This window comes from Mus musculus, chromosome 13 (genome assembly GCF_000001635.26).
Source record: "Mus musculus strain C57BL/6J chromosome 13, GRCm38.p6 C57BL/6J".
Classification (NCBI taxonomy): Eukaryota; Metazoa; Chordata; class Mammalia; order Rodentia; family Muridae; genus Mus; species Mus musculus.
Genome location: NC_000079.6, coordinates 81,779,803 through 81,798,322, shown reverse-complemented (window position 1 = coordinate 81,798,322; position 18,520 = coordinate 81,779,803). Strand labels below are relative to the sequence as shown.

At 38.0% G+C, this 18,520-nt stretch overlaps 1 protein-coding gene across 2 annotated transcripts; it reads right to left on the bottom strand.

Moving 5' to 3' along the window:
* Positions 1-1,167: 1,167 nt before the first annotated feature.
* Positions 1,168-17,687, bottom strand: Cetn3 (centrin 3). 2 transcript variants are annotated; one of them, NM_007684.4, is made up of 5 exons: positions 14,966-15,076; positions 13,547-13,682; positions 11,366-11,480; positions 6,176-6,367; positions 1,168-1,669 (listed from the first exon to the last, which is right to left on the bottom strand). In NM_007684.4, exons 1-5 carry the CDS (start codon positions 14,980-14,982, stop codon positions 1,626-1,628), a joined length of 504 nt encoding a protein of 167 aa, NP_031710.1. In that variant the 5' UTR covers positions 14,983-15,076; the 3' UTR covers positions 1,168-1,625. The 2 variants fall into 2 exon arrangements, with proteins under 2 accessions (NP_031710.1, XP_006517137.1); XM_006517074.4 differs by lacking the exon at positions 1,168-1,669 and adding an exon at positions 1,925-5,359 and having other exon boundaries at positions 14,966-17,687.
* Positions 17,688-18,520: the final 833 nt, after the last annotated feature.

Sequence of the window (18,520 nt, the reverse complement as noted above, 5' to 3'; positions counted from 1 at the left end):
CGCTAGGTCACGGGAGTTCACGTTCTACAGTGCGCACGTTTCCTTGCAGTCAGGTTTGCATGGACCTTTCGGAAGACCCTGGGGATAGGCCGTCTATGGTAATGCCACACAGAGAAAATGGTCGCTTTTTTTAGAGAACACAGTGGTATGTTGGTCAAATGTTACAAGCATATTAAAATCAGAAATGTCGAACTCCAGGGATTCTATTAAGTATCCCTGATTTCTTTTATTATGGAATAAAGAAAGTCTATTCTAAAATATTGTTAATTAAGTATAAAATGAAGGTAACCTGCTGATCTTCAGTTCTATAAAAGGTCATATTCCTAAAAATCACTGCATACTGAGAAATGTTTGTGTATTCTCAGCATAAAATTTATAATTTCTAAAGTTCTAATAAAAAAGCAACTTAGATTTTTATATATAGTTACCTAATAACTAATTACACTTAATATTTTGAGTGTTCCTCATTGGGGCAACTCTCACAAATACATCAGATAAAACAAAGCCCTGACTTTACTTTTTGAAACTACTTTAACAGACTCAAAGTATTTCAACTACCTCTAATTGTATTGTTTGTCTTGCTTTTGCTTGCTTGTTTGTTTTTATAATTTAAAGAACAGTTCCTTAAATTAACACTCACTCTATAGCTCACTTTCCCTTAGGAGAGCTCCTATCATCAGAACTGAATACTGAAGATGTGATAGACTACCATTTCTGTGACCTATCTCCCATAATCTTTTTTTTGCCCTAAACTGCAGTTAGGCAGAATTGCCCACTAACACCTGGAGATTCTATCACCACTGTTTCTTGATACATCATGGATAAACCTAACCCTTAAGTGTTTTCTATGGCTTCCATTTTCTCTAGCGCATGAAAATCCAAAGTTTGAATCTTTCACTTTGCCAAGCAGTTAAATGATTACAACTGTATTCAAAAAGTATAATGAAGCAATGTTCACCCTCAATTTGCCATTACAAAACACAGATTTCGACAATACATTACACAGCAAAGATATACACGGCGATATGCAGAGTGCGTAGTCCCTCCAAACTGCAGGACTGTACGCTTAGGAAGGAACTAGACCTACACTGAACTGTCCTGCACTGAAATGCAAACTGTCAAGGTTGATGACCCTGAGTGATGAACAAATGTTCCAGACTATTGTCATTTGGTTTTTCTGATTTATTTTCAAATACAAGTGAAAGTGTAAAGACAAAAGATTTTTAAAAATCTTCTATTGTTAATAGATATCAGAAATCTGAAATAAAAAATTTACCAAACATTAACATACTAATAAAATAAGTATTTTATTAATGAATGTCAAAAAAAAAACATGTGCATGAAAATAAAAGCAATTAGCTAGTCCTAAATTTAGAAGACTCCAAATAACATACACCACATGATTTGATGTTTTAAAACTTTATATAAACATGTATTATAAATGTGAAGTCAACTACTACATTGATGACATAAACTTAACAATGCTGAAATATACATACAAAGGATGCTTGGTTTTGTTCCTTTCAGAAAAAGAACTACGTTTGTTTTGTTTCGTTTTCTTAAACTGGACTCCAGGCACACAAAGAGAAGATAGATGGTAAAAGTAACATTTTGGTGTTGATTCTTTATATGTCACCAGTCATAATAGCAATGAATTCCTCTTGATTTACTGTGGCAAGAAAGACAGGGTCATCGTCAGAGACCTTCTTAACCCAAGATATACAATCATCATTTTACAATGTATTAAACTTTATAATATAAAAAATATCTTACAAGTCAAAACATAACTTATTCAATGGAACTTCTAAAATAAAAGTATATACAAATGTGATCAGCATTATAAATAAATAAATATTCTATTATATTAAGTGGGGACAACAGATGATATGCATTACCATAAAGTCAGCCACAGACATAATATTTGTCACAGTTTAAAAAGTGACAGTTTTAATATAAGTAGTTAAGCACTCTTTATAACCAGTACTTTACTAATATATTTAGTAAGGCTTCCCTTCATCAGTTAAGTTTGACTATACCATGCATGTGAACTAACAAAATTCTAAAGAATAAAACGTTTTAAAACTAGAAAAAAAATAACAAATTGTTAATTTTGGAAGCTTATCTTTTAAAAAAAAAGCCAGTTACCTCATGTAAACCTCAAAAGCATGTAAACCTTCAATAGAAAAAGTAATTTAAGAAAATACAGATTATTATACAGCAACTATAAAATTTTAAAAACTAAAAATACAGGAAATAAATCATTCATGCTAACAACTTGACACTTTTACTAAAACTATATATAAACTTTAGTAAGGAACTTGAATGTATACGGAATGTTTAAGAAAACATAATAATAAACAGAACTATAATAAAGAGGAATGACTAATCCTAAATGTAACGTTTAAGAAGTACACACACACACACATACAAAGTAAAAAGCCGGGCGGTGGTGGCCCACGCTTTTAATCCTAGCACTTGCAAGGCAGAGGCAGGCGGATTTCTGAGTTCAAGGCCAGCCTGGTCTACAAAGTGAGTTCCAGGACAGCCAGGACTATACAGAGAAACCCTGGCTCAAAAAAAAAAAATAAATAAATAAAAAACAAAAAAGTACACACACTCATACATAGGAATGTGTAGAAAACAAAGTTTCCTATGTAAACTAGGTGAGAATATGGACATCAAGACTTAGTAAATCTTTAAGATACAAGCTATAAATGCCAACTGATTATAGCAAAAAACCAGCACACTGAAAACAATGACCTGGCTTCATGTCACAGCTCTGTACACACCAGCTCTGCACCCCATCTCCCTCGTCTGGAAAGGAAACTGCCAGAGGATGCTTTAGACTGTGTCCTTTGAAATCCTACACAGTGATTTACTGAGTGACACACTTATTCCCAGGAGTCAAATGAATGCCAGCACTACAGAGGTACTGTATAATGCATCAAAACATGCAGGGCTGCTATTCTACAGTACATTTGAATCAAACAGAGGTGAATAAATGTCACTATAAAATTGTTGCTAACTGAATGAAACAATGGATCATAAAGCTGAAAGACCTCATTCTCAGGTACTGGATGCTAAAATATTAAAGAGTCACGTTCTTAATATGTGGGTAAGGTTACTTTCATGCTAAAGCTACCTTGAGGATGGTTTAGAAAATGTTCACTTATGGCATATATGTCAAGAATTCATCTAATAAAGTAACCCCAGAGCTGGTGCAATAATTGTGCTCAGTTTGAAATGGAGAATAAATGGACAGAACTTACAGTAATATATTATAAAATATGGATCAAAAAGTATTGGAAAACACTACTAAAGACAACTCATGACTTGGATTGTCAATTAAAAGTATGGCATTTAGAAAGAAGGGAAGGCAAGGTGGGGAATGCCATCCCAGACACAGGAAGAGGAAACACACCTAGAAAGGTAAACCGTGAGCTAAGGCCAGTGAGAAGTCTAAGTCAAAGCAGGCCGACTTCCATCAGCTCCTGCTCAGTCTGAAACATTTACAAGGTCCTCTGAGAGACACGGAAGAGACAGGACACAAAGCAACTCATGAACCTGAGAAATGAAGAGTTGTGACCTCTTCGGTTAAATACCACATCTAAAGAGCTTATGAGAATACGACCTGTTTGTCTCCCAACTAAGAATTCAAATAGATAAGAATCCTAAGCCAGTGTGGAGCTTCATCTAAAAACACAATTGAAGCAATCTACACTGAGGCTTCTAGGCCAAACCAGAAAGTATTATTTTCTTAGGAAAGCAATAAAAGGAGCTTCAAAGTGATTTGGTTATAAATCATTTAATACTGTAACAGAGCTATGACTAAAAACTAAGTACTTTAGTTTTATTCAAGATTTTGCTTTTTTTAAAATATAAAATTTCAATAATCAAACTTCAAATTCAGCTTCAAAAAGTTGTAGAAGTCACAAATAGCTGTTTTATGTTATTTATATATACTTTAACATATGATAGTATTACAAAAATATTTTAATCTATTTCATGATTTAATATCCAAAAGCATAACAGTTAAGTCTAAAACAGTAAAGAACAAAGGAACTAAAGGAACCAAACTAGCCACTTGACTACTAGGGAGGTGACAAGAAAGCCAGGCTTTCTAACTTCACCAACCATCTTTCTGACAACAGCATAACACCTGGCTTAAAGATAAGTATCTGAGTGGCCAAGAAGATGGCTCAGCCAAAAAGCATTCACCACATAAGCCTGGTGACCAGAATTCAACCCCCAGGACCCAGATAAAAACCTGAGAGATAGTGCAGTGCACTTCTGTGATCTCAGCACTCCTACAGAGAGAAGGGAGAATCTTAGCAGGCATGCTAGCCAGAAGTATGCAACCCGGAAACAGAAACAGGAAGTCACTCCCTCAACAAGGAAGAAGGTGAGAAATGACTCTCAAACACACACAGACACAAACACAGACAGACAGACACACACACACACACACACACAATCTATATAAAGTTTGAGTACCTGAGAAGCTACATGGCTTCAAAAGAAAAATAAAAAAACAAAGTTTAGCATCAGAAGTACTAGTCAATAAATTAATACACTGCTTCCCATCGCAGTTAACATCTTACTGTAGTATCTCAAACAATACAGAATGCCCTTTTCACTGTGGAGAACTGAGTCTGAGCTCTGCTGCTATCATGGACTAGCTCTGTGATAATCTACTATACACGCATCTCTCTTATGTGCATACAGCTACAGTACTCTATCCACTTTACAGAAGCTATTATGAAAATTGAGTAACATAAAAGATTCCAACCATCATTATCATTATTTAAAAAGTGGTCTGCTATAGCTTCTTAAATGTTACTTTCATTTTTATAAAAGCACATAGTGTACTTTGTTTTATATTATTTATATTTATTTTGAGAGACTGTGGTATTAATCTTCTTTATCTTCAGATATACCTACATATTTATGTCTATTTTGTAGTATACATTATTTGCCTTCATATCCACATTTGCAGTCTTTATTTCATTAAACCCATAATATTGAAAAAATAGTTATTCTTAAAAATTGGATACCATTAAACATTTATAAAAGCAAATGAATTACTAAATGTCACAAAATGGCAAAAAAATATTTTTATCTTCATCAGTTTAAAATATAAAAAAAAAAGTACAAAACTTGGTTTGCAACCAAGAGGATCCATATTAAACATACTAAAATATGAAGGTAGTTTGCTCTTCTAAATGTCATGAGCCCTTAATGGCACCCTCATCAGCTGCCATACACCACTAAGGAGGCTTTTGAGAAAAAGATGGTGTTTCCAAAGTTCTCGCTGGAGAAAGTGAGAAGCACTTCAACAGACAAGTGGGCTCTCTGCTCCCTAAGAGAAGAAAGCAGCAAAGCCACCGTCATCAGGATATAGATGTTCAGTACATAACAGTTAAAGCAAGAATGAAGAATGCAGCATAAATAGACCTCAGTACTAAGTGTGTGCTTTACTCTGCAGGTAGTGAAGATTCACTCTTCAGTGTCTGAGCACAGAAATGACGACACTACAACCCACATTTAGGAAAAGAATATTATCGACAGAATGAAAAGGAGATGAAGGCTAATAAGCCCAGAGGGCAATGGGAAGGCTGTGAGAGACACCAGCATATATTTGCCGGACAGGTGGTACACAACGCTGCACCTCACAGGCAGCCTGGGAAAGAACATTGTGACATTTTAAATATAACTCAGGAACTGAAACAGAGCAGCAGAGAAAACAAACAAACAAACAAACAAAAATAGATTAAAAGTGGTTAAAAGAAAAATCTACAAATTTAGTAATAGTTCAGAAGTGTAAACAGGTTAAGGAAGAAAGCACTGAGATCTAAACTTTTAGTGAAGAGCTACATATTAGTAATATTTCTTCTTCAGAGAAGTCTGTATGATACTTCGTATTTTAGCTCATTAAGTTGTCTTAAGGGTCTGCTTCAATACAAATGAAGCTTACAGAGTGTGGCATCCAACTGGACTCTCATCTATTCAGGAGGCTAAGACAAAGGATCTTAAGTACCAGGTCAAACTTGAAATCACTTTAAAGTATCATGAGTTTGTCTTCAAAAATAAAAGGGAAAGGAAAAGTGGGGGTGGGGAGAACTTGCTGGGAGTCACAAAAATCAACAGATTTTAGACAAAAGTAAGGTAAACTTACTCTCTCCATCGCCGTCTTTGTCAAACTCCTCTATCATGGCCCGGAGCTCCTCATCGCTCATGTTCTCACCCAGCTCTCTGGCAACACGCCGTAAATTCCTCAAGCTTATCTTTCCTGAATCGTCATCGTCAAATAGTTTAAATGCTTTCAGTATCTCCTCATGTGGATCTCTCTCTAGTATCCAGTCTGTCACTAGAGTTAAAAGAAACTTTTCAAGTGAGGACATTCATGTAAAAATCAGCTATTCACTGAGAGCAACACCTGGGAGTCTGTCAACATTTAGTCTAATAATTAAATGTCACGGTAGATCACTAAAACTCAAAAATAAAACCTGAATTCCAAATCCAAATTTTAAATGTTAAACTTTTAATGTCTGTACTATAAATGTAAGCTAAATTATATTGTACAAAGGCCAAAAAAGGGACAACATATACACACTATTTATTTAAAGCCTACTATTGTTAAGAATTAAACTGAGGATGAGAGATGGCTCAGCAGTTAGGACCACTTGTTCTTGCAGAGGATCTGAGTTCAATTCCCAGCAAGCACTTGGCAAATCACGACAGTCTATAACTCCAGTCCAGGGGCCCAATGCCCTCTTCTGACCTAGGCCCTTCACACAGTGCAATGTAAACACACAGGAGCAACGCACTCATTCTAAGTATATGTAAGTATAAAATAATTAAGTCCACAAAAACATTACTCCACCTCTCTCAGGTCACTAAGTTTAAGTGAACAATTTGCCCTGGCCATGTTAAAGCTGTTAAACAGTTTAATACCCCAATTCTTCCTCTAGTTGAATTCAACTAAGCCTGTGAAATTAACAGAAGTCATTGCCAACACCAATATAAGCATAAGACAAGTTAGTAAATGCAAATTCTATCAGCACTTTCATGATTCAAAAAAATTACATTGATTTCAGCTACTGTGAAGATGGGCTAAACCTCTCTGGAAGCAGGTCTAAAGCAGGGCCATTTTACTCTTTTAGAATAAAGCCATATATCAATATACTAAGCTTATATATTTTAATAGCATAGGCCTTTAATAAAGTCATAATAAAAACTGATGTCTATAGTATAAAATTTTATGTTGCTTGGTAGAATTCTCAAAATATCTATTTCTGAAGTAACTCCATATGCTGTTCTGCTACTATAAGAAAAAGCACTTATCATTCTATCATTAACAGTGAACTGCTGGGATCTATAGATTCATTTGAAATTTTCAAATGTCTGTAGATGGAAAGTACTGGGATGTTTATTGAATCCTAAGTAAAAAAATACAATCTAAGTCCTCTTCAAGTTGTTGTCTGTCTATTGTTATTTCATCTGTATTTGGCTGAATAAGCACCTAGTCAAAGCTAATGTTACATCAACTACACATATATCCAAAATTATCTCTCGCCATTAATTTTATCCAAAAAAAGATTTCCAAAAACCTAATTGAAGACTATTACTATAAGTATGCAAATCAAAGCTCATAAATATTCAGTAACAAGAATTGGCATACCTACAGCCATAACACCAAAATAAAATACCACAGTTAACTCTATGGCACACACTCAACGTATTTTGAATTCAGTCCCAACAAAAAAGCAGGACAAGAAAAAAAAACTGTTATGAAATTTTCTTCATGGATTAAGTAACATACATGACAGGTAAAGCAGAAAGGCACCCTGCTGAAAAGACTAATGTGCTTAAAGCCACAACAGACAGGAGGCCAACAAGTACGCACACTATCTCACCTGCACGCGCTATCAGTACTTCAGACAGATTGGTCTATAAAACGCCCAGCGATACTCTGACAGAATGCACTTCTCTTAGGACTCATGACCCTGAGCAACTAAAGCATCACCCAACATGAAGTGTGTTATGGTGACGCTCGTCTACATCGTCACCTTTCATTTCTGCTCTACAAGTACAACTTCTCTGTAAGACATCTTTTTTCCAATGAAAACAAACCAGGCATGGTAGCCCACACCTGTAAAAAAAACAGGAGGATTTAAAGCAATTAACACACACACATAGCTAAGATATCACCTGGTTCAAAAGTTCCAAATTTCTGTGCATGCAACTACTTTCTGTTGTGTTGATTTTTACATTGTAATGACATAAAGCAACTAAAACCAATTACAAAGGTATACAATTTGACTACACTGTTGGAAATTTCAGTCCATCAAAAGTATTAGATCTTACAAAAATCACATAAGGAAACAAAATTCTGAAAAGACAAATCAAAATCATAAAAGATAAAGTTAGAGAGCTGGGGAGATTGCTCAGTGGTTAGAACACTGGCTGCTCTTCCAGAGTTCAATTCTCAGCAAGCACATGGTGGCTCACAACCATCTTTAAAGGGATCTATAAAGGAATCGGACACCCTCTTCAGGTATGTAGGTATACATACACACAACAAAGCACTCTTACATTTTTAAAAAAAAAAAGTACAGAAAGAAAGAAAGAGAGAGAGAGAAGTTAGTTCCTATCCAAACATTTAATACTTACTTCAAACTCAAAAATATTGGACTTTCAAGTCCTTCTATGGGCTTCACAGCCTCTTAGACCTCCACTGAAGGAAAGGTAGCTGCATTACTGACTCTGAAACAGTGGCATTACCCTCAACCCCATAAATGTCCCTTAATTATCCAAGTATTGGACACTAGAGTTCTGAAGACACTATCTTACTTTACTCTCAAATAGAGTCTCTTTCTTTTCACCCTAACAATCTTGATCATAAAGTCTAGAACTTTCTGCCTCCAAAATCGCTTCAGCTCATCTTTGACCTTCTCATCAATTACTGTTGTAAAATACAAACTCCCATTCCTTAAACTCCGCTGACTGAAGTCCCATCTTCCTTCACTACGTAAGACCATCCATCAGTCTGACTCAAGGCTGCCGTCCCAGTGCTCTGACCCTCCTCTAACAGAGGGGACTGCATGAGATCAAGCTTCTCATCGTGCTGAGCATGTAGTACCATGCCGCTTTGTCACTTCTATGCTAGACTGCATCTACTCTACTCCTACAATCTTCTTGGACATCTTCTATCCCTAAAGATTTAAGTTAAAAAAAAAAATTCCCTTTGCAAAAACTTAAATTTTCCTGGGTGAAGGCTTGACAAAGATTTCCTATAAAAGGCCTGATAGGAAACATTTTAGGTTTTCAGGGTCCTAAGCTCACAGTCTAAACTGCTATGCTATTTGGTAGCAGAGAAGCAGCGTCCACAAATGTGGGACGCACAGAGAGCACAGTTCGGTTCAGTCCCGGGGCTACAGGTAACAACTCTGACCCAAGACAGCAATCTCTCTCACACAGAATCAAAATGTCCTGTTACTACACTTACATCCTAAGGCCCTCACCACAATTTCTTGGTAATCTTAACTACCATTCATCCCGCCAAATGCAAAAATTTCAGTGCTGGATAAATACTCAAAATGAAAACACTGTAACATTTTATTTTAGATAGGATTTTAAAATGTAAGAAATACAAGCCAAGAACAGATGAGGTGAAAATCTCTCACTTCTATTGACCTTCCTTTAAGAGCAGAGATTCCGGAAGCACCTGCTCCTCCTTGGCCTCAGCCGAGTGACGGATGGACGCTAGGTAGCCTGCACTGAATGCACTTTAAGGCTGTTTTCTCATCATGGGGAGAGCCCAATAAGCCAGGCACATCTGCAGATATCTGTGGGACAGTGTCCTTAGGCAACAACAAATGGTCCATAAAGCTAAGGTTTAGGTGATATGAAACTCTGTTCTGAAGTAGTAAAATATAAAAATCTGCAATACTTAGAATAGTACTTATGAAAAAATGTTTTACAAAACTCTGAATAATAATGCTTAAAATAGCCTTCAAAAGTTAAAGACAGAAAATAAAACAATGAGATTATAGAATAGAATGTTTTAATGTCCCAACAATACAAATGCATTCTGCATCAAAGGAAGCACTATTTTCTCTGCCTGGCACAAACTCTTGGAGTGTTTTGCTTGGAGACAGGGTCTCATTGGCCCTGTCTGGCCTGGGGTTCCTCATGCAGACCAGGTGGACTTCAAACTTCCAGAGCCTGGGTTACTTCTTTGTGCTGAGTGCTGGGACTACTCTTAATCCCAACACCAGCATTTAGTAGCTCTTACTATCCAGTACAGTGCTTAACATTTCACATGCTCATCACCCACATACCTCCCAGAAACCACATTACACTGGTCCCCATTTCATCGATGAAAACGAGTCACAGACAAGTAAACTAACCAAGTTACAGAGTCAGAACCCAGATCTGAAGCCTGGAATCTGGTTCCAAGGTAGCCTGTGCTAACTTCACTGTGGTGCTCTTATGAGTTTCCTAAGGGGGGGGATCTGCCTTCTCATTCCATTTCTTTTCTTTCCTGTATTATGTCTTTAATATTTAAATAAAGGTTTTGTATATACATATAATTGTATTAGTTTTAATTTTTTAATATATGAAAATAACTACATGCTTAGATTATGACCCCTAAAATGGTATCATTGGTCAGTAACTTAACAAAATAATTCATATAATGTCTATATAACACTGTAAGCAATATAATTAAGTTACAGTAGCCAATTCCTAGCCTTCCAGAATCTTCTATTGAAAAATCTTTAACTGTATACACCCTGAGTAACTCATCCTGAGTAACTCATTAAGATCACTATCCAAGATCCAACTACAGTAAGCTGCCACCATCTTCAGGTGGCATTTCCTAAGTGCTCCTATTTCTACCCTGCCAAAGACATCCCTCACAACAGTGTCGTTGCTGTTGTCTCAACTTTACAGCACAGCACTGTCCCTGAGATTAAGGTTAGTGAGTACAGAGCCTAACAAGCTGTCAACTTAACAAGATGGACTTCATGTCCCCATCTCCCACCAAGACACCATGTCCTACTTCCTTCTTCTCTCCACTGTACTAACAAAAGTCACAGCGCACAGCAGTCTTCACTAATAATCTTAAACATCAGGATACTAAATCTTCTATTTTACTGGCAAGAAATAATTTTTGGTTACCCTTTAGTGATTAATTTTAATAAACCATAAAATCTAGACAACAATTCCTCGTTCAAGAAATCATCAAAAGCCAACACTAATTCTCACAGTATAGCTAGAAATATGTTTTTTCTTTTGAAAACATACAAAAATCTCGTAATTTTCCAACAAGTACTGGGTATAAAGGCGACTAAGTACATACCAACTTCATTAAAATCTTCAAATGTGATCTTGCCAGTGGCTTCTCTGTCATAATCTTTAAGAATCTTCAACACATCAGCCTTTTTCACATCAAAGCCCAAGGCTCTCATTGCCACCTTTTGGATTAAAAAGGAAAAACAAATTGTAAAGCACTACTTACAAAAGAAGTCATCAGTGATTTCTAAGGAAGTTTTCCATCTTAAAAGACAACAGCAGATTACTAAAGCACAATTATTCTGTATTTTTACCTCTAACTTAAGACTATGAAACATCCTGGTTTTTCACTTTGAAAATAAATAGAAATTATTTTCATTGGCATTTTGCTGTTTTATATGACCAACTAATTAAAAAGAATTTACAAAAAATATATAAAACGATGCACTAAATACAAAGATAACTATTTGTTACCAAGGGAATAAAGACATATCACAACTATTAAAAGGCTAGACAAAAGCATAAAAGCAGGGAAAAAAAGCAGAAAAATTTCAGGCCTCCATGGTTGACACAGTGGAATTTTATAATCTTATCACTCAGGAGACTGAGACAGGATTGTCATAAGTTTGAGACTAGTATAGGATACACATTAAGATCCTTTCTCAACAAACAAGCAAGCAATCGGCTTTCCCACCAGAGCATACATAATTAGCTACTATGGTACAATTAGTTTCAGATGACTGAGTTTAAACAGAAAACTGCTACTAGTACCAGGAAAGGAGAGCTGTGTCACTAGTTAGTGAAGTCTTTATGTCAGACATCCCTTACTAAACAGGGGAAGAGCTGGTGGAAAGGATGGGAGACAAAACCTGGGACTGAGGGCTGTGAGCAGAGCTGCCACCTTCTCCAGGCAGGGAGGCTCTGAGCAGAAGTAATCAGTAACAAGTGGAGGTAGTGGAGACAGCCGCATCAAAGGGCAACAAACGCAGAGGAAGCCAGGAAAGGCTTATGAGCTAACAACATGGTCAAAGAATTCAAGAAAGATAGATATGTAAGGGTAGTGTAAAGACGAATAGAAAAGGAGGAAGCTCGAGCTGTGAAACCAAGTCCCAAACCGAAACAGTCAATGCCAACAAATGGCGAGACACTGTACAGGACGGACTCAGACTGCACGGGAGGGAGCGGCAGCAAGACACAAGTGGGATGGGGAAGGAGCGAACAGAGGGCCTCAATATTGAGGCCCCAGCTTCAGGCCTGTAATACTTTCAGATAGTCTATCCTCTCACCTCAGTTTCTATCTACCCCTACTTGAAATGCTTAAAAATCACCTACAATGTTGCCCAATTTAAAACTACAGTTAACATTTAAGATATCAAATGTTATCTTTCTCACTGGGTTGAACATAAGAAATGTGTTCATAACAAATTTCCCCCTCGATCTTTACTCGTAATTTTAATCCTTAAATTGGGTATTTTCCCTCAGCACATAGCAACATTAGGCATCAGACAATTTATATCCTTTGTAACAGAGACGAGCACACTAAGAGTGTGTTAGTACTATTTTAAAAATTAAAAGCTCAATCTCAGAAATGTCTGAGCAAAGGCAACTATCTCTCCATCTCAAAACTTTTTAGGTTGCACTACAGAGATAGCTCAGTGAGTAAGAGTGCTCCTCGCCCTGCAATCTTGAGGACCAGAGTTCAAATCCCCAGCACTCATGTAAAAAGACAGGCCTGGCTGCAGGTGCCAGTGACAGAGGTGTGTTGATTGGAGTGACCCCAGAGTTCACTCTCTAGCCAACCTAGTTCAGAAGTACTGAACTTCCAATTCAATGAGACAGTCTGTCTCAAGGCAACAGTGTTGGAAGGCACACAAGGCCGTACTCTACACTGCACATGATACACATGGAATGTACAGGTCTGCACAAGCAACAAGCATAGGCCACAAACATCGTGTTTTAAAAAGCTGAGCTATATACCATCCCACAGAGGAAAACAGCAGTGGGAAGAGCATGCTAAGGACTCTCCCTTTAACTGGGTGAATGGAGAAGTTACACTTTCCATCATTACGCACTTAAATACAAGGTTCTACAAGCCATATTCTGTTTGTACTGTTTTCTTGTACCACCTGTGGGTGGGCACTACAAACAGCCTCACAGTTCCGAGACAAGCTTCTAAAATAGACTTTAAAGCAACAGTCACAAATGCAATTGAGTTAAACAAAAATGGGTCTTAAAAGTCCCCTGTTACCTTTAATTCATGATAATCTATGGCTTGGTCTTTGTCGGTATCAAACAGCTCAAAAGCATCTTTAATTTCTTGCTTCTGTTCTTCAGAGAGCTCTCTTCGTTTTTTCCTTTTTGTTTTGTCTACTACAAGCTCACCTCTAGGACACAGAAAAATGTCTTTAGGCCACTTTAACCCATCTTAGGACAAAGATTCATTTTCTAAATTTTAACAAAGCAGAGTAGCCTGGCAAATAAAGGAACTGCCCCTAAATCAATGTCCTGTAGTCAAATGTACTTTTATAAGAGAAATCCTAAACAAAGTCAAAAGCACCGAAAACACCATACATATTATTCATGTCATCTACCAAAAATAAAGAACAAAACAATGTCATCTACCAAAAATAAAGAACAAAACAATCAACCAGAATAGACTTGATTTTGGACAGCTTATAAATTCTCACAATTACTACAAAAAAACAACCATAAAACTTAAAAGATTACTTTTGCACTGTAAGCTCAAAATGTTTTTAGATTATACATTTGTAACACTGCTTTGTGGTTTTATTCCACTGATATTAGCCAGGCAAAATATAAAAGGGTCTAAACATTCAAATACTAGACACCAAAAAAAAAAAAAAAAAAAAATCACAGCATCTAATAGTCGTGCTTAAGTCTACGTGATGTTTAAAAGTGTTTTAACTCTCACTTAACATGTAAACGATAGGTTAAACGTCTTAAAACTCTGGAGAAGCTTAAAGAAAAATCTAAAAAGGGCACTTGGATCTGAAAATGTCTGCCTTCAAAAGCTGCCAATGCAAAAAGCGGTCCAAATGTGTAAACGAGGATACAGCACGTGTATCCGCACGTTCTAAAAGATGGAAGCTTTAAACCTCAAACCCTTGAAACTCGGCTAACTAACTGCTCGCGCTATTTACGTCTGGACGCCGTCGGGCTCAGGGACGCCGGCCCAGTGGCCCACGTGACCCCGGCTGCCCCCACTCGCCACACCCCCACGCCAGCTCCCGCCTCCTTCGTCACCCTGCGGAGCCAAAGGGGCGGCGCGGCGCGGCCCGCCCGGGGCACCTTTAACTGTAGATGGGCAAGGTGAGGAGCCAATGAGGGGAGGGATGGACGGAAGTGAAAGGACGGTGTCACGGAAACGAGCTCCACCCGAGACGCCTAGAGCACAGCGTGCCTCGGGGCCCGGGGAGAAAGGCGAGCGCTCCTGCGACTTTCCAGGGGGAATCAGGCAACCAGGGCTGAGTCCCGCAGTCGCGTGAGGGAAACCTCGCGAGACTTCACTCGGGCTGCGGCGGTGCCCGGAGGCGGGAACCGCCGAGGTCTGGTGCTCGGCGCTGGGCACCCGCCCCCGACCCGGTCTCCCGTCCACACCCGCCCTGGCCCTCTGGGGGGACGGAGGCACGGCCTCCTCGTTACCGACCTCAGAGCTAAACTCATTCTCTCTTCCGACAGAGATGTTCCACTCGGGGACTTTACCACGGGAACCGCTCAACAGCCACCAACCTCCACGCCTCGGGGACCACCCACCAGACAAGTTTCTGGGCGCGATTGGCTGAAATTGCCAACAGCCGGCCTATTGGGGCGGAAGCGTCGCTGCTCTTCTTTTTTCATTGGTCAGCATTCATGTCAATCAAGTACACATTTTTTGGCCCTGGTTGTCAGTCTGGCTCCCTGGATTGGCCAGGTTCTTTCCCGACTCCCTTGCGCGCGTATTAGAGTCACCACGCGAGACTCAGGCAGGCAAGGCGAGGCCCCACGCGTGACATGCACGGCGTCGACCGAGGGAAGGGAAAAGGCCAGCCCAAGCAGCCTGCTCAGAACGAGGGAGCAGTTTATTGGGGAACCAGGTCTGCGAAAAGATGTACAATTTTAGGTGGCCGGTGCACCTGAGAAACTTAAATCTAAAGGCGACATTCTTTATTCTTAGTTCAGTGAGGACCAAGCTAAGCGTTCTCCCCCGTACATCTCCCAAGTGATTTTAAGGCAGGCTGGATTATGGATTAGGCTTCTCGTTTTGCTGTTTTGTTAGGTCATTTACAATGAGACTAGCCAAACCACCCTTTTCTTCTGTGCGATTGGAAATGTGTGCTTGCTTCTGCTTCTCATTTTCTAGTGCTATAAAGTGTTTATGTGCGTCTTATCTTCACTGCCCACCAAGCCTCTTAAAGTTTACTTAGATCATCAGACTGCGAGCGAGACTGACTGTCTTCAAGGCCAGGGTTCTGTTTACACGAGTATTTGTACCAAACAAAATATCTGGAACTTAGGTGCTCCATAAATATTTGATGCATAAAATGAGGTATTATTGTGGAAAACTTGGAAACTACTGAGCTAACCTGCAGTGCTTATCGGTATAAATACAATAAACTGGGGCTAGGAATTAGAAACGGCAAATACTGTATGTAAGCTTATATGTGAACGAAGGACGCTGTGTAATTGGCTATGCATGAGTTAAGCTAGAGTGTAGATAGGAATTTGGACAAGTAAAGGATTGGGATAAAGCTAAAAAGTAATAGCTAAATGATAGCACTCCCAAAACCAAAGTAGAAAAATGTTGAAGAACTCAACTGGGCATGGTGCTACACATGTTTAATCCCAGCACCCAAGAGACATGTAAGCAGATCTTTGAATTCTTTACATTGTGAATTGCAGGCCAGCCAGGACTAGTAGTAGACCCTGCCTAAAATATAAAAATTAAGTACTTTTACTAACAAGTTTAAAAGGAAATTAGGCCAAGCAGTGGTGGCTCACGCCTTTAATCTCAGCACTTGGGAGGCAGAGGCAGGTGAATTTCTGAGTTCGAGGCCAGCCTGGTCTACAGAGTGAGTTCCAGGGCAGCCAGGGCTACACAGAGAAACCTTGTCTCGAAAAAACAAACAAACAAACAAAAAAAGGAAATTAGATTACGTCATATGTATACTAAAGAACACTAGTGAAAAAAAAAACTACTAAAATTTTAAGATTGTAAAACCAAGCCTAAGAAGAAAAGTATTAAATAAAGGTGAAAATAAACCATTTACATGGAGATGTTTGAAACAAAGGACAAAATAAACTAAACTAGAAGGAATAAATTACTGAGAAATAATATAATGAGATTTTTTTTAATGGAACTTTGATAGAATTAAAAAGCTGGTAAAATATTCTCATTTAATATGAAGAATTTTCTTGAAACACATAAATTTCACATTCTTCTAGGAAGTGAAATAAAGAAGAAATTATTACTTAATACTTTAAAAGAAAGTTTTGCTTAAAAGTATTTCTCATACAAGCCTGATGAGGGAAGTTGTATTCTCCTGCCTTGCAACCCCACTGGAAACCCATTGTGAAAAGAGAGAACCAACCTCAAACAATGGTCTTCTGACACCACACGCGTGCCATGGCTGTGGCCCACATGCACACACACAATAATTATTATAAATTTGATGCTTCTAATACATAGTTAAATTTAAATTATTTCAAAGAAAATAAAAGTAACTAAAAGTGACCAAAAGTTGGAGAACTGGATTTGGTCAATATAGACAAAAGTAATCAAATAAAATTCTGTTTCTACAACTAAAACATATTTGATCCACTTGGATTTTTGTGCAAGTTTTTTTTTAAGATTCTTGAGCTAATTTCCGTGCTTTAAATTCAACGCATGATAATTATAATTTTTATTTTGTAGCAAAAGTAACTAGCAAAAATCTTCAGCATGCTAAAAACTCTTGCAGACACTCAAATCCATTGGTCTTTAGCTGCTTCTCCCACCTTCTCTGAGAAGCTATTAAGACAACTTGCCTATCCTGCTGTTTTTCTTTTAAAGTCATAAAATGGCCTTCAAAAAGAAAAGTGGGACCCTCAATCGAACAAAGGCAGGGAACTGATTTGGAGTAACAGTCTCAGAAAGCACACTCATCTTCAACAGCCTCCAGAATGGGGGATGGCATCACTTATACCTAGGGAGGAATTGCAAGACCCTAAGCAAATTACTTATACAACGCTATACCTATATACCTAATCTGGAGAATGTTTTAGCCTACCAAGCTTATAGGAATTTGTCCTAGAAGCAATATTATTTTGTTTATTAGGTATTTTCTTCATTTATATTTCAAATGCTATCCCAAAAGTCCCCCATACCCTCCCTACCTAGAAGCAATATTAAATGAAAACATTTCACAAGTTGTGATGGATTATATATGCTTGGGCCAAGGAATGGCACTATTAGGAGGTGTGGCCTGGTTGGAGTAGATGTGTCACTGTGGGTATGGGCTTTAATATCCTAGTCCTAGCTGCCTGGAACTGAGTATTCAGCTAGCAGCCTTCAGATGAAGATGTAGAACTCTCAGATTCTTCAGCACCATGCCTGCTTGGATGGGGCCATGTTTCCATCTTGATGATAATGGACTGAACCTCTGAACCTGTAAGCCAGCCCCAATTAAATGTCCTTTATAGGACTTGCATTGGTCATGGTGTCTGTTTACAGCAGTAAAACCCAACTAAGATACAAGTCAACAAAGAGAACAAGGAAATACAAGAAGCCTAAAAAGCTGTTGGCCTGAAACAGATTAATGGGTACTGGGAGGAAAAGTCTCAAAAAGAAAAATTAAATGAATATCAAGCAATGGAAATGGAGACAAAGAAGGTGGATGCATTCACTGGCATGGTGAAGACAGTACTTATCTCTATACAGAAAAGCAAAGATAATTAAAAAGTTCTTGAAAAATAAACAATTTAATAAGAATGTCATTTCTTAAATAGTGCACAGGTAATACTACGTAGTAAGTTAAAACACTGTAGAATTATCAGTGACTCATAAGTGACTATTCTGGAGGCTGTGCATAGATTATAGTAGTGTGGTAGGTAGAATAATAGCTAAGGCTACATCTTGGTATCCTGAATCCATAAATGTGGCACCTAATAAGGAAGAAGATGTCTACAAGTGTGATTAGAGTTCAGACCTTGAGATATGAGGTTAAAATGGGTCATGAGAGTGAAC